This window comes from Aspergillus neoniger (genome assembly GCF_003184625.1).
Source record: "Aspergillus neoniger CBS 115656 unplaced genomic scaffold BO87scaffold_7, whole genome shotgun sequence".
Classification (NCBI taxonomy): Eukaryota; Fungi; Ascomycota; class Eurotiomycetes; order Eurotiales; family Aspergillaceae; genus Aspergillus; species Aspergillus neoniger.
The window spans coordinates 427,219-446,105 of record NW_020291135.1 but is presented as its reverse complement, the minus strand read 5'-3'; the positions used below and the strand labels follow the sequence as shown (position 1 = coordinate 446,105).

Below are 18,887 nucleotides of genomic sequence, written 5' to 3'. Positions count from 1 at the left end.
GGCCCGTCAGCATACATGTGCATCCGCCGGCTCGGCAGCCTCCCCTCCCCGGTGCCACTGGTAGGACCGACAGCCATGGTGTGTAATGTTGTCGCACTCCCGATTGCAGAATTAAGTATTGGTCCCTGCGTTTGTGCAGGAGTCACAGGCATCCTCGGCAGTTCTTGCCAGAGTGGCACAGTTGGCACAGTTGGGAGCTGAACCATCTTGCATTTGGGGAAAAATTTTGCGTTACCGTGAAAGCTGAGGAATTGTCCAGGATAGAGCGGGGTGTACGAGGCGTCTGCTGGAGCTATGTCAATGACTAGACGACCACATGAAGAACATCAATTCTGCATCACGATGAAAGAGGGTGGTGATCTAACCACTCTGGAGTACAGAAGAATTGAGCTGAGCTCAAAGAGCCCATCGTGTAACCCCATCCCCATCCACTCCTCTTTCCTGGAAGAGCCCTTGACATTATGGGAAGGTGAGTGATACAACCAAGCTGTGTCGGGAGCAGAGTCGAGCACAGGAGTGAAGAATTCAAGTACTTTGGACGATGCCGACTTGTGTAAGGCGGGGAGACGGGATTCATATTCAGTTCATCGTCAGTTTCGAGAGTCTAGGCATGTCTTTGTCCTTACTGTGCAGGGTAAAAGGTCTACAAAAGTGAGTTTCTAATTATACCTGCCAATTTCTGTTCTGCCTTGCTGTCTGATGCAGGCCAGGCAGACAAATATGGCAGTGGGGCGGTCGCATTAGCTCTGCGCATCACCGCGAAGATCATGGAGCCGGCGGATCTGCTGTGACGACGACACAGCGAGTGAGCGATTCGGGGAATGTGGATCGGCGACATTACCACCGCCATGCCGTCTGAGAGGGAACGCCCATCAGCCCAAGTAAGGAGCTGAAACGACCTACGGAGTACTTAGTTTCAACGTCCCAAGTATCACTCTTTCGATGATGATTCGTTTGCCTTGAGAGGTCCCGGTTTTGCTCCGGAGTTTCTTTGCTGCCTGGAGGTCATGTTCCATAGCGACCTCATAGATAGCATCGTCAAGTAGTGTAGTACGCTATCGAAAGTCCGTCGAGTCTAGAGGAGAGGAGACAAACAGGAGTTTTCAGCTACAGACGACCGCCATGGGACTAGATGGAGGGAGACAACAGTAGAATTCTCACAGGGGATTGCCACCTGTGTATCGGCACGGCTTAATTGGGCGATCGGAGTCGAAGGAGGGGGAAAGAAGTCGAAAGACAAGTAAGTGCACGGAGCAACAACAGCCTGAGGGGGGCAACACAACTCCCAATAAATGGACTTGGTTCGGCGAAGATCAGAAACTGCCATCCCCTGTGTGGATCAGCAGGGACCTTCTTGGGACTAGGAGGGGGGTTGTTACCAAGGCAGCCGGCCATACTATTCAGTAGTAGTCTGCAGTAGTGCCCAGAGGAAGAAAAGAAAAGGGAGGAATGGAAATGCAGGAAGACAGATGGAGATGGAGAACGAAGGAACTGGAAAGCAAAGAAAAGGAAAGCGAAGGAAAAATGGTGGGTGGGCTAGATTAAACATACAGACAGTGTACATAGTGTACATACAGTACATACAGTACATACAGTACAGGCAGGCAGGCAGGCAGTCAGTCAGTCAGTCAGTGACTGATGCATCCACCCATCCATCCATCTCCCAACACCCACTCTGGCTTCCCTTCCTCCATCCAATCCCAACCTCACCTTTCTCCTTTCCTCCTCGCCTCCCTTTCTCCATTCCTTTCCATCCATCTCACCCCTCTGACACAATCCACCCACCCATGTGATGGATTCCAATGATCCCCCCCCCGAAGCTTCGTAATCCAGCAACTTGGCTGCACCGCCGACCCACCCACGCTGCTCGAGAAACGTCCAAGACTTGCTGTTCTCTGTGAGTCGAGGATGAAATTGATCCATCGTCATCGCCATGATTAATGTCATTCCCGATCGATAGGTATTTCATGCACCGCACAAATCAGAGTACGGAATGCACCTCCCTGCAAGCGTCTTCATCCACACCATGTCTGGCGGACCTCAAACTATCGGTCTTCCAGTCTGCAATGATCGGGTAGCCGACAGGCGCCCTGGAACGAGTTGGCAAACTAGACCCATGGCTTATGGCTTGCTCCCGGAGTAGCCGCCACGGGTTCAACAGTCATAACATAGATAGCCAGTCCAGCCTTTTCAGAGGGTCGGACTTTCGGTTTGGGGTCCGCGATCCGGTTCGGGCGCTAAAGTGGGTGATAAACCTGGGTTCCTTCTTCCGGACCCAGCCACGGTCCCACTCGGGGCTTTGAGAGAACCTGAAAAAAGAAAACAAGGGAATGAGCTTGACCTGACGCGAGCAATTGCATTCATCAAGCTTTTCCCGCCCAGTACTGCCCGCGGTAACCCATGGATCTTCCCCTTCCCTCAATGGTTCCAGAAGGCCCAGCCCAGACCTTCCAGGCACTTCAAGTTTTCCAGTCGGGCGGTGGAGTCTCCCCCCGATTGACAGGCCTCCACTTTCAGAGACAGAAAAACAAATACCAGGAGAATTATGTATTCAGCAAACAGGAAAAACACAAATAAAAACAGCAATGACATCCACCACCACATAGATACCTTACGTGGATCATACCGAGTAAGTAAGCATGGACTTAACAGCTGCAACAGAAAAACAACAAAATCAATAGAAAGAGACACTATCACCGAGTTCTGTCTGGCAACAAGCCCAACACCATAAAACTACCACCACCAATAACCACCCGGAGCAATGGAAACTACTATCAGAACCCAAGCACTCTGACGGGCTGCTATGGGTCCTGTGTTTCCAGTGGCTTCCTGCTGCAATCCCTTTATCCGGTCTCCATCTAGGCCAAGGTGGCTTCCCCCTTGGGCCAAGTGGTACCGCATCGTGGAGCCCGTGGAACCGGTTCCGTCGATAATGCTGCCCGCATCTAAGATAGTAGCAGTAGGAAAGAAAAAAAAAATAATAATCTCACTGCTCGCTCGCCGATGTCTGAGCGCCACTCAATCATATCGGGGGCTAGGTGTCCACTATTCTCCTCCTGCCCTCCTGATCATGCTCATGAAGCAGCTTGGATTGAAAGCCATGTGTCTGGCTTGATGGGCTCAGCTGGTGAGCACTAATAGCACTTCGGACACATACAATCCAGTGTATCTTATCGAAACCCGCTGAAAGAAGAGTGGGCATTTGACTTTGGATTATTTATAAGTAAGACCTTGTCCGTGTCTAGCCCTCTGGGGGTCTCTGTGATCCATCCACTCAGCTTCGTCACGGTTTCAACTCTTCCGGCCAAGGCAGTGATTCGACTACTCCCAGGTGGCAACCACGCCTTGGGCACCCGAAGCAGCGTCTGATACAAAACTTCCCCTTCCCCCTACTCTCTTTGAGATCACCATCCCCTGCCCTGCCACCCCCGATGTCAGGCACAGACGCCCCGATCTTTTAACCCCGAATTGACAATTCATTTTTATCATATTATCCCGCAAACTCTCGTCCGCTACACAAGGCCAAGGATAGGTCGCGCACATCCACTCTCTTCATATGACCATCGTGGTGCTTGGAGCTCCGTGATTGGTCCTGTCCGTCTCTAACCCGTGTTCACATTTCCCAGATTCGGCTGCTTTCGTCCAGCGGTGCACTTCTCTTGAGCTCGTTCTCTTATCTCTCTCTCCATCATCACCTGCCGGCCCCCTTCATCCTCGTCCCTCAGGTAGGAGACCGAGTATAAGCTCCCCTCCTTTTTCGCAATCTTTCCCGGTGGCCCTCGTCACTCCTATTTCCCCTTCGATCCGACGGAGGAATTCTTTCTTTTTCAGGCTGTATCAATATTGGGCTATGTACCCGTGACGTACTTTCATTCCTTGTGGCGGGCCCTTTATCCCTTTCAACCGACCTCTGTGACTTCTCTTGCTCCAAGTTCACGTTGGTGAGAAGAAGAGGAAAAAGAAAAAGTATCACCATTCTTATCTGTGTCCGTCATTCCTTGACCTTGGCTCAAAATTTGCGAGGTGCGTTTTGTGACCAACCACATCTCATGATAATGATGCAAGTTACATATTGACGCGGTTGCTAGGCTGCTGGAACAAGTTTCGCACATCAAAACCCCTTGGACAACATTAGGCTGCAATCTCAAGTGACTCTCTCTTTTTCTCGGTGTTGGGATTGTTCAGGGAAATCTAAAATATTGGAAGAGAAAAAAAAGTATTGGAAGGAGAGCTATCATATCGGGGCGAGAACAAAGCAGAGGTAACACAAAACGGACTGCAGATTCCGTGAGTTGAGCACCAAGCTTCCGCCAGTCACGTAAAGCAATTAAAAATGGCTGGCGGCTATTTTGATCTGCCCATATCCTCCACCTCCAGGCGTTCGAGCCTTACTGATGTATCTGGAGGAGCAAGCAGATCATCCCCAGGGCCGCGTGTCCTGACCCCCCTACCGACCCCCAATGAGAGCTCGCAGGAGAGGTTGCCGGATCCAAGCGGAGCTCAGGGCAGTCTGAGGAATGCAACAATCCCCAGGAGCGCGAATCGGGTCAAATTCACGGTCAGCGAAGCTGGTCTTGGCACCAGTCCTTCCGGGTCGACGTCAGCGGCCCGGTTTGTTGGAAGGGGGTCGTCGCTACCGCAAAGACCATTGCCCACTGCCAGCATTCCATCAGCAGTTAAGGCTTCTCCTGACCCCCAATCAGTGCCTTTGATCGATATCAGCCCCAGTCCAAAAGTAGGTGTCACGGGCCTCACGGTCCACTCAGCACCCAGTTCCACGGGTGCCACTGGCGATGATGATGAGGTCAGTAATGAGAAGGGGAGGGCGATTCATTCAGCACATGAGAGAGCCCAACGGCTGGCATCCGTGCTGCACCAATCCTCTAAAACTCCGAAGTCCAGTCCTTGGCCAAGTCGACCGTCCTCCATCGCATCTACTCCTTCAGAGGCGGCGCTACCCTTTGAGGATGGAGATGAGATTCCCATGATAAGTCTTTCCGAAAAGCAATTTGGCGATTTTTCAGACGACGATGACCTGGGCCCACTGAACGGCCGACAATCAATCCGAACTTCTCAAGCCCACCAACTAGTCAGACAAATGACTCGAAGCGATCTTGATTTTTTGAGCCGGCTCCAAGCCCCCTCGGCAGGGCTGGAGTCCGGACAAGTCACTCCTCTTGAAGAAAGGGACCCTGACGCCTATGTCGAACGACCGACACATTACCGCGGCGGCATCCTCTCCTCTTTACTCAAACTTTATGATCAACCCGGTAGCCACTATTCGCGGGGCCGGAATGCCAGCTTGCGCCGGAGCAGCACGGGAGAGTTCAGTAGTCGAGGGTTATCCCCAGACCCTACCTGGAAGTCTCAACGGCCCAGGAAGTGGTATGAAAAATCACCTAACCAGTCGAGCACTTCGCTGGCTGGCTCGACGGCCAAGAACTCTACGAGCTCTCCAATCGCGATGCTCAAGCGCTCGCGTAGCAGTGGAGCCATTCCAAACGTACCAAAGCGGATGGGCAAGCCGCAGCTCGAGGATGAGATTCGTATCACGGTCCAGATAGCCGAACTTCTCTCCCGTCAGGGATATCTCATCCGGCTTTGCCGGGCTTTGATGAAGTACGGTGCTCCTACCCACCGAATGGAGGAATATATGAAGATGACGGCTCGCGTCTTGGAAGTTGATGGCCAGTTTCTATACATACCTGGCTGCATGATTATCTCGTTTGATGATGCTTCTACCCACACCACCGAGGTTAGATTAGTCCGAAGTCCCCAGGGGGTTGATCTGGGCCGACTCTGCGATGTGCATCTGATTTACAAGGAGGTGATTCATGGTGTGATTGGAGTTGAAGAGGCCATTCAACGGTTGGACGAGATCCTGAAGCAGAAGAACAAGTACCCAGTGCCACTTGTTATTCTTATTTACGGATGTGCCAGCGCCTGCGTCGGTCCTTTCGCGTTCAACGCACGACCCATTGATATGCCAATTGCCTTTTTGCTCGGATGTCTTTTAGGAACCCTCCAGCTCGTACTTTCGCCACGTTCAAATCTTTACGCCAATGTTTTTGAGATCTCCGCAGCAGTCCTAACTTCGTTCTTGGCCCGGGCTTTTGGCAGCATCCGCTATGGAGATGGGCGGCTTTTCTGCTTTTCTGCTTTAGCTCAATCTTCGATTGCACTGATCCTGCCTGGATACATGGTGTTGTGCGCGAGTCTGGAGTTGCAATCGCGCAGCATTGTTGCCGGGTCTGTCCGCATGGTCTATGCCATCATCTACTCCCTCTTCCTCGGGTTCGGAATCACGATCGGAACCGCAGTCTACGGACTATTGGATGGTGATGCATCTTCGGACTACACATGCCCACCGAGTCCCATCACCAATGAATATCTTCAGCATTTTCCTTTTGCGGTCCTCTTCACCTTCTGCCTCGCAATCATCAACCAAGCGAAGTGGAAGCAGATCCCCATGATGTTGATTATCTCCTTCGCAGGATACGTGACGAATTACTTTGGCACCAAGAGGTTTTATTCCAGCACTCAAATATCCGGTGCGTTGGGTGCATTCGTCATCGGGGTCATGGGAAACCTTTACAGTCGGCTACGACACGGATTTGCGGCTGCTGCGATGCTGCCCGCCATCTTCGTTTTGGTCCCGTCCGGTCTCGCTGCCAGCGGGTCACTCATTTCAGGCATTGCGGCAGCGGAACAGATCACCACGTCGACCTCTCCTTTCGCTGTCGTCTCCAACGGGACACAGGGCTTCGTGGACGCAGCAAAGAATCTATCGAGCCCAAATTTCGATCGCGAGTTCCACGGTGTCGTTCTCGACATCGGTTACGGAATGATCCAGGTAGCAGTCGGCTTCACTGTGGGCCTATTCCTGGCTGCCTTGGTTGTTTATCCGCTTGGAAAGAAGCGAAGTGGACTCTTCAGCTTTTAGATGACGTGCCTCGATCACATTCCTCTCTCTCTCTCTCTCTCTCTCTCTCTCTCTCTCTTCTACACTCGCGTCTTGATTGTCTTTTGTGCTGTGTCTGATGGAGCGAATTGTCGTGTTTTTAGCGTGATTTATATTGGTCCCTTCACTTTAGTTTGATTTCTATCTGGTGTCAAAGTCCTTCTTTTCTCGGAATTTCCTCACTATTTGGGCTCGATCTTGCTATTCATGCATATATATCCGTCATTTCTCATCCGGTTACTCTCCTTGTCTGTTCGGGTTTGATTCTTTTGATAGGATTGCAAGCGTTCCCTGCGTATATTTGTTGTGCTTTGCCATCCACACAGGCATGTGTCGATTCTTTTCTCTCTCTTGGTTTGCACCAATTATTCCTTCTCCTTTTTTGTCTTCTTCTCTTTTCTGCGTCTACAAAAGCAAAGCTACGGCGGTTCGGGTCACATGTTACAACATCTTTGGTGGGATACTAATCTTTTTGCACTGATCTGCTCCTGGTACATGCAAGTTGAGTTGATCGATATATTATACTGCGTTACTGACTTACATCTACTGCCACCACCAAAGCTAGCCCTACGACGGCTTATTACTAGATAGAAGATACGATACCACGAATAATGATCAACTACGAACAATACCTCGCATAGAAACCAGTCCCTCTTTGGTATAGCTTAGTCCTATCCCCTCCTTCTATAAGCCTCTACTTAGCAACGAGAACATAATTCATCTCCAGTATAATATGCCACCGTAAAACTGGGTTAGTTGTATTGTGAGGTAGTTACACCGCCCCCTCCCTCAAAGAAAGGCCCTCTACTCAATTATCATCATGCAACCCACGTACTCGAAACCACCTTTTTCATGATATCTTAATCATAATAATAACAATCATCATCATCATCATCATCATCATCATCATCATCATAATCTTTTCAACCCTTGCGGCCAGCCTTATTCCTCGGCCTCGCACTCCGCCACTCGCACGCAATATCAGTTTCAAAATTCCTCCCTCCGCTCCGTCTCTCCTTCTCCTTCTCCTCCTCCTCACCCTCGCGCCCTCTCTTAGTGAATCAATAGCCTAGCAGAGCAGATTTAGCCATAGCTGCAGTATATCTTCAGAACCTTCCCCCTTCCTGCTTTCCCATTCCGTTCTTTCATCTTCCCCCTTTCCCGCCCTCTCTCTCTCTTTCTATATATTTTCCATGTTCTTGTTAGATGTTACCTCATCAGCTTATAGTATGTAATAGATGACAAAACTGATGAATGAACAAGTTACTAAATGATAGCAGGTATTTACTACCAGTGACAGTTGGAAGGGGCGGTGAAAGAGTACAAATACTGTCGATATGTAGATTTGCATTAAGAGCAGAGTAGTAGTAAAAGCCAAGGTCCACTTAAGCATATAGGTAGCAGTAGCCCTCTAGCATTCAGTATCCAGTAGTGTCCAAACTCTGGTCGAAAAACAACAAAAAAGAAAGAAAGAGCATACATAACCAGATGTATGTACGTACAAAAGTATCCCCATCCCCAGATGGACCAGTGCTAGGAAAGGAAAGTTAAAAGGGAGTAGTAATGGGACGAGTCAAGCACGGTCTATTACCAATTCCAGCAGATTCTTGCGATTGGAAGAATCGAAAAGACACCAGTTCAAGTGGGCAGGGAGAATAACAAACAGATAAGGAAAATCTTGATTTAATGATTCTGGTCTCGTGGTTCATCAATCTGTTCAGGTCGAAGGAAAGAATAAGAAGGGGAAGAGAGAAAAAGAGGGTGCGAATAATAACAGTTAGAAAAGAATTCACATTTCATCCGAGGCTTGCTTCGTCAGACAGAAAGATGGGGTCATCGACGGGGCAGAGTCCTGGCCAAGTGTCCATGCACAGTGTCAAAAAGAAGAGAGAGAAGCTTAGGCTAGGGCTGAGGATCTCTCTCTCAAAAATCCTGCCATGACATCAAGATTAACCGTCTAGTTTATTCCGGGTAGAAATAGAACTGCGGTGCTTGCAGGAGCTCGTATCCAACAAGAAAAAAAAGTACAAAACAGAAAAAGACAATTCATCCAAGCTTTGCGCATCCGTTACGTCTCAAGTCATATTATGTACGACGTTGGCATTACATGATCGGGGTCTTACGCTTTTCAGCGCTGGAGAGCACAAGCATCGGAGTCTTGCGTCTTTCCTGACCCTGAGCTACCGTCTTCTGGCCAGCGACGACAGCAGCCACTGAGGGTGATCCGGTTCGCGGAGAGGCCTGATCCGCTCGAACCTCGGCAAACTTCCCGCCAAAGAAACCGCCATCTTCGCTGATGGGGGTGGTGTTGTACGGGCTATCCTGAGATCGGCGTTCTCGGGAAGACCTCTCCTTCCTCTCAGAACCAATGGCTCCGTTCGCAGCGGCGCGAAGACTACCCAGGCTGGGCTTGCTGGACAGGCTACCACTGCGAACCGTGGCATCATCCCCATCGGAGAACGTGAATTCCTTCTCGCTCGCAGGAGTATTGGTACCACCACTGCTATGGCAGCCAAAGCTCCGGGTTTCGCCACGACGTTCGATGCCCGCACGAACCAAGTTGTGCACCGCACGTCGACGTTGACGGGTGGCGAAGTTCTTACTTCCCTCGTGCTTCGATGTTGGCTTGGCTGTAAGCTCCTCAAGAGACGGTGGTCCACGGGGTTGGCGGATCGGGTGCTCGCCCGCACGAGCCTGTCCGGGCCCAAAAGTTCCAGTAGCTGGGGTCTGAGGCAACGCCGCAGTCTTGGGAGCCGCGGGTGTGATGGCAGTGTTAGCCTTGGCCGTGTCAAGTGGCATCTTGAGCGCGGGGTTAAAGGATGAGCTCTTCTTGTGACCCCTGCGGAAGGCATTGGCCGAGGGAGGAGGCAGAGGGGCAGTTTCTTGCGGGGATGAACGGCCGCTGGGAGGAGACACAGGCTGAGAAACATTCACAGGAGAGTGGCGATTTTCAGGCGGCGGTGACACCTCAGCTCTGAAGGTAGGCACCTGAACAGAGGGAGACTGGGTCTCCTCTTCCTGGTACTGTGGCGAGCTGTCCTGCTGGAAGGTATTGTCATAGATATAGTTTTGCTGCCCAGTCAAGGGGTTGTAAACCGAGTAGAGCCCCGGCTGTCCAGGAACAGGCTGCACCACGGGCTGCACGCCCTGCTGAAGCTGTTGCTGATAGAAACCCATACCAGGGAGGGACAGAGGAGAATAATCCTGCTGCTGCTGCTGCTGCTGCTGCTGCTGGATCACAGGTGTTCCGAGATTCAGACCCTGAAACTGCTGAGCGGCCGCGGTGACGCTGATCAGCTGCTGCTGCAAGCGCTGCTGCTGGGCAGCCAAGAAGAGGTTGGTCGACATCAACTCCGCGTACAGGCTTTCGTCGATATGCGTATCGCCAGCGATGTCAAGAGCCGGAGGTGCGAGCACCTGCTCCGGCAGAGTGTACATGGGGCGGCCCGTGTTCATGTCCAGACCCTGGTTGACGGCTAACGAATGACGAGGGAATCCGGTTCCCATGGCGGTTTGAGGAACGCGATCTGCAGTTCGGTTCGAATGATTGCCATATCTATCACCTTCGAAGCCAAGGTGCTGCTGGCGCTGGGAAGCCGAGGGCATCGTGGCTGACTTGGGAGCCGTCCTTAAGCCAGCGAGAAGGTGCGAACGGCTGGTGCGCGGAGTCGGAATTGGTGCAGATGGCTGAGACTCATCGATAGTCGAGATGTGCGGTGGAGGCACGCTCAGACGCTTGATATGGGAACCTTTCCTGCGTGACCCAAAGCTGGCTCCAGGCACCCCGAGGGCACTGCCATTGTTGAAAGAGGAGTTGTAGGTCATTTGAGCAAGACCGCCAGCGTCCATACTCGTAGCTGTAAAGGAGTATAAAACAGTATGTGCAATTGACGAAACGAAATGGTGCTAACGATTTAGCGATCGGAGACGCGATGAGGTCGACCACAAAGGATCTTTCGGCGTATTAAAATATTACAAGGTCGAGGATAGGATGGAGCACCGAAGAAATAACCGACACCAGGAAACGGAGGGGTTAATAGGTAGGCAACGAACGGGGCGAAAGTCCGGACTCCCTGTGGGAAGCGGTGTTAGCCTGGCTTTTGGGGGCAGTGTCCACGGAGAAATTCAGCGTACCTGCAGAATACAAAAAGGCACACACAGAGATGTGCCTTGGTAGAATAGGCGAAAAAGGCCAATGAGTGATTAATAACCAGGTGTACAAGCGATTATAAGGCCGGGCGTCCTCAGAAGCCGATGAAAAGATTCAGCTAGCTCACGAGACGGAAGACCTGAGCGAGTCTCGGATGACGAGAGGACGGAGGTTCTCTGTATTAAAAGACAGAAGATAAGAAACGGACCGGAGATGCTCTGCAACTCCCTTGTAACCGTAGAAAATGATGCTTGAGACACAAGATGCAGTTGACGAGAAGGTTTGGTCTACCGTTCAGACCGTCGAGATGGGAGGAGCACGCGGTCGCGGTAGGGAGGGTAAATTCAAATCTTTTTCGCTTTTCTGGCGGAGTGTTCCTTGATGCTTTTTTTTTATCCACTTTTCTTCTCTTTTTAAACTAATCCTCCTTTTGTGCCTCTCCGATTTGTGACTGCTATTTTCCGCACGTCGAACCTGACGAAAAGAAAGAAGTGGAGGAAGAAACGAGAGGCGACGCCGGGTTGCTTCGTTTCGGGAGTTCGGCGCGTGTTTGGCCGCTATTTTTCTTTTTTTCTTTTTTTCCGTGCCTTTTTTTTTTTTCCTTTTCCCAGTTCGAGTTCCGCGCTTAAGAAGAGGACCGTCCAGTTAACCGGGAGCCCCAGGCAGACCACCCAAGGAACTTCAAGTTCTTTTAGAATGTTAAGCCAACAACAGCAACGGTTCGTGGGAAAGACGGAGAGTAAAGGATTAGGAAATGAAGGTAAGAAGTAGAAGTAGTGAGATGAATAGACACTGATGGAGAAGGAATGTGAAGGGAAAAAGGGGGGGAATGATGAAGAACTGAAGTCGGGGTGGGTAGGGGAAGGGTTGGTAAGTGGTGAGAGGCTGAGGGGGGGAAGCAGAGAAAGAGGGCGACCGAGAGGAGAGAAGAGAGAAAGACGGAGAGAGGAGGGAAGAGAGAAAGACGGAGAGAGGAGGGAAGGGAAAGAGAAGAACCAGCGGGGAAGGGAGAAAAGAGGAGTTGGTAGTGAATAGGAATAGCAATAGGGACGACCACAGGGAATGAAAGGAGACGAAGAAGAAAGAGAAGCAGCAGCAGCAGCAGGAGAGAAAGGGACAGCAAGCAGACCCGGAGAAGAAGGGAACTGGAACTATTGATTGGGATCGATCATGCGAATCACTCTACTTACTACTACTAAGAGTAGTACTTACTACTTACTACTTACTACTTACTACAAGCAGTTACTGGCAGTGACTACTACTTAGTTGACTCTCCTGGATGGCCTGGGAAGTCTGCCTGAGACGCTCGCCCGTCGCTCAGGCGCTGTTGTGCTTCCTGATTGGCTCGCTTCAGCCCCCCTTAGACTGAAGAGGACTAGCGGAAGGAGGGGGCGACTGGCCAATTGTCCAACGAGGCCTCCTGATTGGTGCCAGCACCCAAAACCCCCGTGGGTGCCTGAGGTGCCACGGCCACACTTCCCAGTTCCCCCAACTTATCCGTGCGAGACGAGGATCTTCAGGAAATGAGCCGACCCTCTTTTCATCAGTAGCACAGCACTGAAGTAATTAATATCAATCACTATTCCAAAGGATGAGTGGTCATCTGACCTTCCTTACCTGATTCACCCCAACACCATCCCGGTCCTCTCAATTTGCATGGCACCAGAGCCCATCTTTATCTCTCACCTAGCCCCTCCCAGGGTCCCTCTACGGAGTGCACCGGAACGTGGTAACCGCTTGCACGGAGCTTCCCCTGCCCAAATCGCTGCAGATACCCAGGTGGTGTGCTCAGGACAGGCTTGTAAAACCAATATACCACAGTCCGTTTCCACCTCTTATCTATCTGGCTCTCTGTAGCCTGCTATTGCTGCTGATGGTGCTACTATACCGCCTGGGCCCCAGCTCGTTGGCCGGGGACTCTCATCCATGCTCACGTAATGCCATTTGGCCTCCGCCAGGCTGAAACGCCCCATCCCAGTGTTGCCTTCCCAACTGCCTGGCACGGACACGTATTATCCCGGAGGTGTTAGTAGCATCCAGGCTCCCATATTATTTCATGTAGCGGCTTCTCTCTGAAATGACACCAAAGGAAGGTGATCCACTGAACACACATTGATTGTCAGTCACTATAATTAGAGTAGGTTAACATGAGATAGTAATGTCGTGTCACTGATCATCGCCATAATGTCTGCACTTTCCAAACAAGATCAGGACTTGATATGTCAAGAAATAAACTTGGTATATATGCTCCTGCCTGCCACCTATATCATTTCTTCGATAACCAGGGTATCATCAATTGCATCAAAACCAGCTTACTAGCGTGGTCAGACTTTGCATCTCGAAACGCTAAGCAGTCCTTGGGCCTTGTATGTGGTTGTCACATACTATTATTGCTGTATACACTGTAAGCCATTGTCCGGTATAAGATGGCAGCTGGCGTACCCTCTCAAAAAGGCTCTTGGCAGTCTCTTCTACAGAACCATTCCCCCTTCGGATGTGAAGTAGGCTAAACAGCCTCAGTCTCGTTGTCCTTACTTGAGTTGGATTGCGGCACACTATCAGGCCGTTTCTCAAGGTCACGTTCGAGGCGGACTTTCTCCTCGTCCGTCGCGTCAGTTAGATGGACCGCAACTTCCTCGCCAAAGTTCTGTGCAATTTCCTCCAATGTCAACCGAGCAGTCTCCGGGAAGAAAAAGTAGATCACTAGAAGCCACCTATCAGTACGAATACCAAGATTGCAAAGACGTAGCTAGCTCACCCGGAATGAAAAATGCGGACCAGCAGATGATAACCAGATAATACTTCCAGCCAACGTTGTCGAAACCCATCGGCGCGGTCTGAAGCAGGATGAGAGTCGCTGTCATGCGTTAGTAGCTAGGACGGCTTTGCATCAGAACAGTTTCTTACCGGCGAACTGTCCAAATAGGGAGAAGCCCATGCCAATTGGGCGAATCTCAGTAGGGAAAATCTCAGACACATAAAGATACATCGTTGTATCACAGAAAGTTCTGTTGAGAGATGAGTAGTCTGAAATCATAATCTGTGGAGATATGCTTACCCTTGGAATGCAAGGTAAAGGTACATAAACAGAATGCCAAACCCGTTACCAACCCGGTTCGTGGTGCCCGCGTATTGTGCGGTCATGGCAGCCAAGCAAGAAGTGGTAACAATAATTCCGACAAAACCTGTAATGTACATCTTGCGACGAGAGTTGACCTTGTCGTGAAGCCAGGCACCAAGAGGGTTGTAAATGACACCTAAAAACACACCAATTAGTCTTTACCCTCATAGCCTGACCAGTCTCCATCTTACCAGCAGTTGTCAGCCAGACCGCACTCAGGAGCAGTGGCATTCCGCCCGTTTCGCCAAGGTTGGTGTATAGAAGAACCGCATAGTTGTTCTGCGCGATGTAAGCTATCGGATCTCAGCTTGATCTCAGTAGAGAAGCACTTACGATGATCAGCGGTCCGCCGAATTCAGCTCCCCATTGGGTCAAAAAGCCGATAGCCATGCGCTTCCTGTACGACTTCTTTTTCAGAACTGCGTTCCACACATTTCCATAGGCAGACAATCGCTCCCCTTCAAGACGGATCTGCTCGGCAGTTTGGAAGTATTCTTCCTTAGCAACCAGGTTGTTAGGATCGTCTGGGGATCTGCGAAGTCGCTCAAGGACCAGTTTGGCTTCCTCATGCTTCCCCTTACTGATCAGCCAGCGTGGAGAGCGAGGGAGCCAAGGCGATCCTAGTAGCAGGACGAGAGGTGGCAAGCACTGTAGACAAAGTGGGAACCGCCAGCCAAATGTACCGATCTTATTTTCAGCAAAGTAGCAGGCATAGCCTACCCAGCCGGCAAGCATGTAACCGAAAACCAGAAAGATGGCATGATGGCCAACAAGCCAACCACGACGGAAGGCACTAGACATCTCGGAAAGGTACATTGGACACACGGTCACGAGGATACCAATTCCGAGGCCGCAGACAAATCGCCCAGCTTGAAACATTCTAGGTAGAGTTAGCCAAGGGCATGAGCAGTAGATGGGGAGGGTAAATCAAGGCGCACTTGAGTGAATTAGAACCTCCTTGAAGTGCTCCTCCGAACATCGAGAAGAAAGCCCCCAACTGGATATTAAGTTTCCGACCAAAATAATCACACGACCACATTATGAAGAGCGTCCCAACCGCACCTCCAGCACTGAAGACGCCATTCGCTGTAGATATAGCAGGAGTCGTTATTGAGGCATAACCCGGCTCGCCCTCCTGAGGAAGATTGAAGTATGTAAACCATCCTGGCTGACCGATCGTGCTTGAGATAATCGAGGAGCAGTAACCGTATGTCTATTGAAATTGGAGAAAAGGAAAATTAGGAGCGATTGCAGAAGAGAGATTTCCGGATACTCACCATGGAACCAACGGCAACAAATATAGTGACCAGCCTATTATAGGTACTGGTCTGAGACCCGAACGTCCCCATGGCGAGCTAGATGGAAGCAATGGATGTAGATCGAAGCCAAAGTGGGAAGAGAAAAAGCAATATAACCAGAAAGAAGAGCAAACAGGTCAACCCGCACGTTGCATCAGATGAAACAATATTGAGCAAGCCACGCGGCTCAATTTTTGATCATGTACCACCCGAAAGGAACAGGTCTGGGACCGGGGGGTGAGGGAAAAGAGGCGGAAGGAATGCCGGGCAGAAATGAAAATGTAAACAACAACCGTGTATGACAGACAGACAGTCAAGGTGCCGGCACATCAGCCTGGGATATATCTCTCAGCGCAGGGTAAGCGGGCAGAGAAAACGGCACCACAGAGACTCCCACACATCCTGCACTAAGTTGCTTAGCTCGTGGGAGCTTTCTAGCTTTGCCTTGAGTATACTTCCCTTTGCGTAGAGCACCGGCCGGGTGGAGTTGACGATGAAGGAGTGGATCCACCAACCACCGACCAGCGACATAACGGCTCCTCGATCACCTGGTTGAAGAAGCATGGCCGATGGTCGCCATTCGACAATTGATTTGCTCTAGACCAGGGGAGGGAAGAAAGAGGATGCATTAGTTGTCGTTGCCTCGCTAGCCTGACAAAAAACGGTCTCTACCAGGAAGGGAACCGACACTAAGCTCCTTTGGGGAGTCCCGTGCTGTTACTGCATGTACGTACGTTACCGTTATGCCTGTAAGTATGTATGTTCTGCGGTCTGCCGCTTCCTCTGGATTACTCACTACTTCCGAATAGGCAACTGAAAGGACTTAAGGTTCTCTCCATTCCACCTTGACAGCCTGGTTTGCCGTTCGGGTTTATTGTGGCTGCCATCAGCATCCTGATCAGTTGTCACTTGTCAGTCCTGACTCGCTCGGTGGTTCATGGCTCTCAAATCTCAACCGATAAGATGACCCATAAGATGTCAGTTAAGATCCACCTTGAGTGAGCATGGTTCAGGTCGCGTTTGCTTTGTAACCAGGTGCGTATGCACGCTCAGGCATCATAGACAGACGGTTTGGCCGATTTCGTAACCCCGAGCCCTCTTCTGTGGCCTCGCTTTTGTGGACTCGGCGGGACTGTATTAAACTGGTGCAATCCTCAGTATTACGTTTTATGTGTAGCGTGTAAATCCGAACAGGGGGTTCAAAGTTGGGTGCGGAGCAAGTACTATAACAGATGCGGGCCTGGTAGCCCGTCGCTGCGATCCGTCTATTGATTTTCTGGATCTAGTGCATCCGCTATGACAACGGCGCCGAACCGGTCTGTCTTTCATCCCCACCCTTTTCATTTGGCTTAGTAACTATTGGAAGCAATAGAACCACCCTCCAAAGGCTACAACAGGTAGTTGAACCATCGTGCAATGAGATATTAAAACCTATGCGTACACGGGTTTCAGCTGGCTGTCCAACTATCCCTGGTTTCCGTCTCCCAACGTGCTGTGGTGTTTTCTTCTTCCTTCGATCGGCCGAGCTATCTTTCTCAGAAATATGTCGTCGGGTAAACCTGGTCAGTCGCCTTTCGATGTACCATTTGATGAGCTGCCGAACCCAAAGCAAGTATGGGTTGGCAAGCCAGGAAGCCGCGAAGAAGGATTAGGGAAGCTTGCGATCTTGACCCCCGAGGTGGTGGCCAATGCTGCTGCCACTGAAATCAAGACCGGGCGACGGGTGACGATGGGTTGGGAACTGACCAAGTTGGATTATCCTAATCTGAACCGTCAACCATGCCACCATCAGATCATTCCGCTTTTGGGCGGTGTGGCTTTCGACGATGTCTATACCATGAATCCTCGTAGGTCATGCACTATTCTTCCTTTCGCCCGCGGTACCACCCCCCTGGGCTAACTCCAGAATAGAACAAAGTAGCCAGTGGGATGGTCTGCGGCATTTTTCGCAGACGGTTGAGGGCCAAACCGAGCGTGTGTTCTATGGTGGCGCAACCGTCGAGGAAATCAATGATCGAACGAACAATCGGATCGGCTTGCAGCATTGGGCCAAAGAAGGGATTGCTGGTAGGAATTTGACCTATTTATTGATTGACCTTTCGGAGTAAGCGACTAATTGCGGTGTCGCATGCTGTTCGACAGGTCGCGGGGTATTGATCGATTATGCCACATGGGCAGAAAAGAGGGGAATCAGATACAGCACATTTTCGACACATCAAATCCGGCTTTCAGATATCAAGGAAATTGCCAAGGAGTGTGGCATTACTTTTCAAAAGGGCGATATACTTTTTGTTCGCATTGGAGTGACGAAGGAATGGGATACCGCCATGACAGATGACCAGAAGCGGCAATACTCGGACAATCCGAGCCCGGAGCATGCAGGTGTCGAGGCAACTACGGATGTGCTGCGATGGCTTTGGGATACCAGGTTCGCCGCGATTGCCAGCGATGCAATTAGTTGGGAGGTATATCATCCACTGCAATCTTATGCAATGCATCACTATCCAAGTACATGTTGACTGACATGTAACAGGTTTACCCACCCCAGTCGCCTGATTTGTTCCTGCATGAGTATGTACTTGCGGGCTGGGGCATGCCAATCGGTACGTTGAAATCAATTGCATGCAATATGAAGCGATCTCCAATAATATACTGATCGGATTTACCTTTGACAGGAGAGCTGTTTGATCTAGAAGCACTGTCTCAAGTTTGCCAAGATCTCCAGCGCTGGTCTTTCTTTGTGGCATCTATCCCCCTGAACATGCCCGGAGGGGTATCTTCACCCCCCAACATCATGGCTATATTCTAAGCCGGACCTACCGACAGCGCTTTAGTTTGGGGCCAAACCGCTTGTACACGACAGCCACGGACGCTAAAAGCGGATCATATTTTCCGAATTTCCTTCTCCCATATTCGTGACGAAATTTTGGAGGTGGAGACCTTCAAAGGCTACACATAGCCGAGATGGAAATAAGGAGGGACAAATGGAAGTGGGGATGAAGTGTAGTAAGTGCGCTTAGAATAAGCGACGAGAATGAATGAGAAAGCACATACATACTTATTCGGACAACGGGTTTAGATAGTAGAGCTATAGTATGAAACCGTCCACTTTTCCAGGCGTCATTGGGAACAGCGATGGCCACTAGGACATGACGTGGAAACTAGACCTAATCTGCAACCAGGCGGATTTCAGAGGATAAAGAACCACGACATACAGAGGTAGGTACCTGCCTGCTCCTGGAAATACCGATTCCAAAGCAGTTGATTAAGATATTCGAATCAAAGAAAGTCAGACCATGGAGTGCTTTACCGCGCAAACTCTATGGCAAATTAGCATATTTTGATAAGGCTGGCTTA

General features: G+C 50.5%; 6 protein-coding genes across 6 annotated transcripts; 3 read left to right on the top strand and 3 right to left on the bottom strand.

Moving 5' to 3' along the window:
- Positions 1-15: 15 nt before the first annotated feature.
- Positions 16-1,046, top strand: BO87DRAFT_384191 (uncharacterized protein; the record flags this gene model as incomplete). The annotated part of the gene is made up of 5 exons (XM_025624683.1): positions 16-78; positions 265-469; positions 642-651; positions 706-805; positions 915-1,046. The coding sequence occupies 5 exons, from the start codon at positions 16-18 to the stop codon at positions 1,044-1,046; spliced, it is 510 nt and encodes a 169-aa protein (XP_025482521.1).
- A 2,172-nt stretch (positions 1,047-3,218) lies between these two features.
- On the bottom strand, positions 3,219-3,632 carry BO87DRAFT_219962 (uncharacterized protein). Its single transcript, XM_025618678.1, has one exon. The coding sequence runs from the start codon at positions 3,541-3,543 to the stop codon at positions 3,322-3,324; it is 222 nt and encodes a 73-aa protein (XP_025482520.1). The 5' UTR covers positions 3,544-3,632; the 3' UTR covers positions 3,219-3,321.
- Positions 3,633-4,333: 701 nt separating this feature from the next.
- Positions 4,334-6,943, top strand: BO87DRAFT_423372 (DUF1212 domain membrane protein Prm10; the record flags this gene model as incomplete). The annotated part of the gene is made up of 1 exon (XM_025627163.1): positions 4,334-6,943. The coding sequence occupies one exon, from the start codon at positions 4,334-4,336 to the stop codon at positions 6,941-6,943; it is 2,610 nt and encodes an 869-aa protein (XP_025482519.1).
- A 2,040-nt stretch (positions 6,944-8,983) lies between these two features.
- On the bottom strand, positions 8,984-11,122 carry BO87DRAFT_219948 (uncharacterized protein). Its single transcript, XM_025618677.1, has 2 exons — positions 11,096-11,122; positions 8,984-11,034 (listed from the first exon to the last, which is right to left on the bottom strand). Exon 2 carries the CDS (start codon positions 10,808-10,810, stop codon positions 9,065-9,067), a length of 1,746 nt encoding a protein of 581 aa, XP_025482518.1. The 5' UTR covers positions 10,811-11,034; positions 11,096-11,122; the 3' UTR covers positions 8,984-9,064.
- A 2,495-nt stretch (positions 11,123-13,617) lies between these two features.
- BO87DRAFT_302222 (putative MFS sugar transporter) lies at positions 13,618-15,581 on the bottom strand (the record flags this gene model as incomplete). Its single annotated transcript, XM_025619193.1, has 8 exons — positions 13,618-13,814; positions 13,870-13,968; positions 14,019-14,119; positions 14,170-14,368; positions 14,424-14,511; positions 14,566-15,112; positions 15,171-15,445; positions 15,510-15,581. The coding sequence occupies 8 exons, from the start codon at positions 15,579-15,581 to the stop codon at positions 13,618-13,620; spliced, it is 1,578 nt and encodes a 525-aa protein (XP_025482517.1).
- Positions 15,582-16,828: 1,247 nt separating this feature from the next.
- Positions 16,829-18,596, top strand: BO87DRAFT_374085 (uncharacterized protein). Its single transcript, XM_025622710.1, has 5 exons — positions 16,829-17,377; positions 17,442-17,597; positions 17,673-17,995; positions 18,064-18,133; positions 18,206-18,596. Exons 1-5 carry the CDS (start codon positions 17,074-17,076, stop codon positions 18,337-18,339), a joined length of 987 nt encoding a protein of 328 aa, XP_025482516.1. The 5' UTR covers positions 16,829-17,073; the 3' UTR covers positions 18,340-18,596.
- Positions 18,597-18,887: the final 291 nt, after the last annotated feature.

Excerpts from the sequence above, each read along its gene's own strand:
- BO87DRAFT_219962 (XM_025618678.1), bottom strand. The coding sequence starts at position 3,543 with ATGTGCGCGACCTATCCTTGGCCTTGTGTAGCGGACGAGAGTTTGCGG.
- BO87DRAFT_219948 (XM_025618677.1), bottom strand. The coding sequence starts at position 10,810 with ATGGACGCTGGCGGTCTTGCTCAAATGACCTACAACTCCTCTTTCAAC.
- BO87DRAFT_374085 (XM_025622710.1), top strand. The coding sequence starts at position 17,074 with ATGTCGTCGGGTAAACCTGGTCAGTCGCCTTTCGATGTACCATTTGAT. Across the intron at positions 17,378-17,441 it reads TGTCTATACCATGAATCCTC|AACAAAGTAGCCAGTGGGAT; the intron begins GTAGGTCATGCA and ends ACTCCAGAATAG. Across the intron at positions 17,996-18,063 it reads GCGATGCAATTAGTTGGGAG|GTTTACCCACCCCAGTCGCC; the intron begins GTATATCATCCA and ends GACATGTAACAG.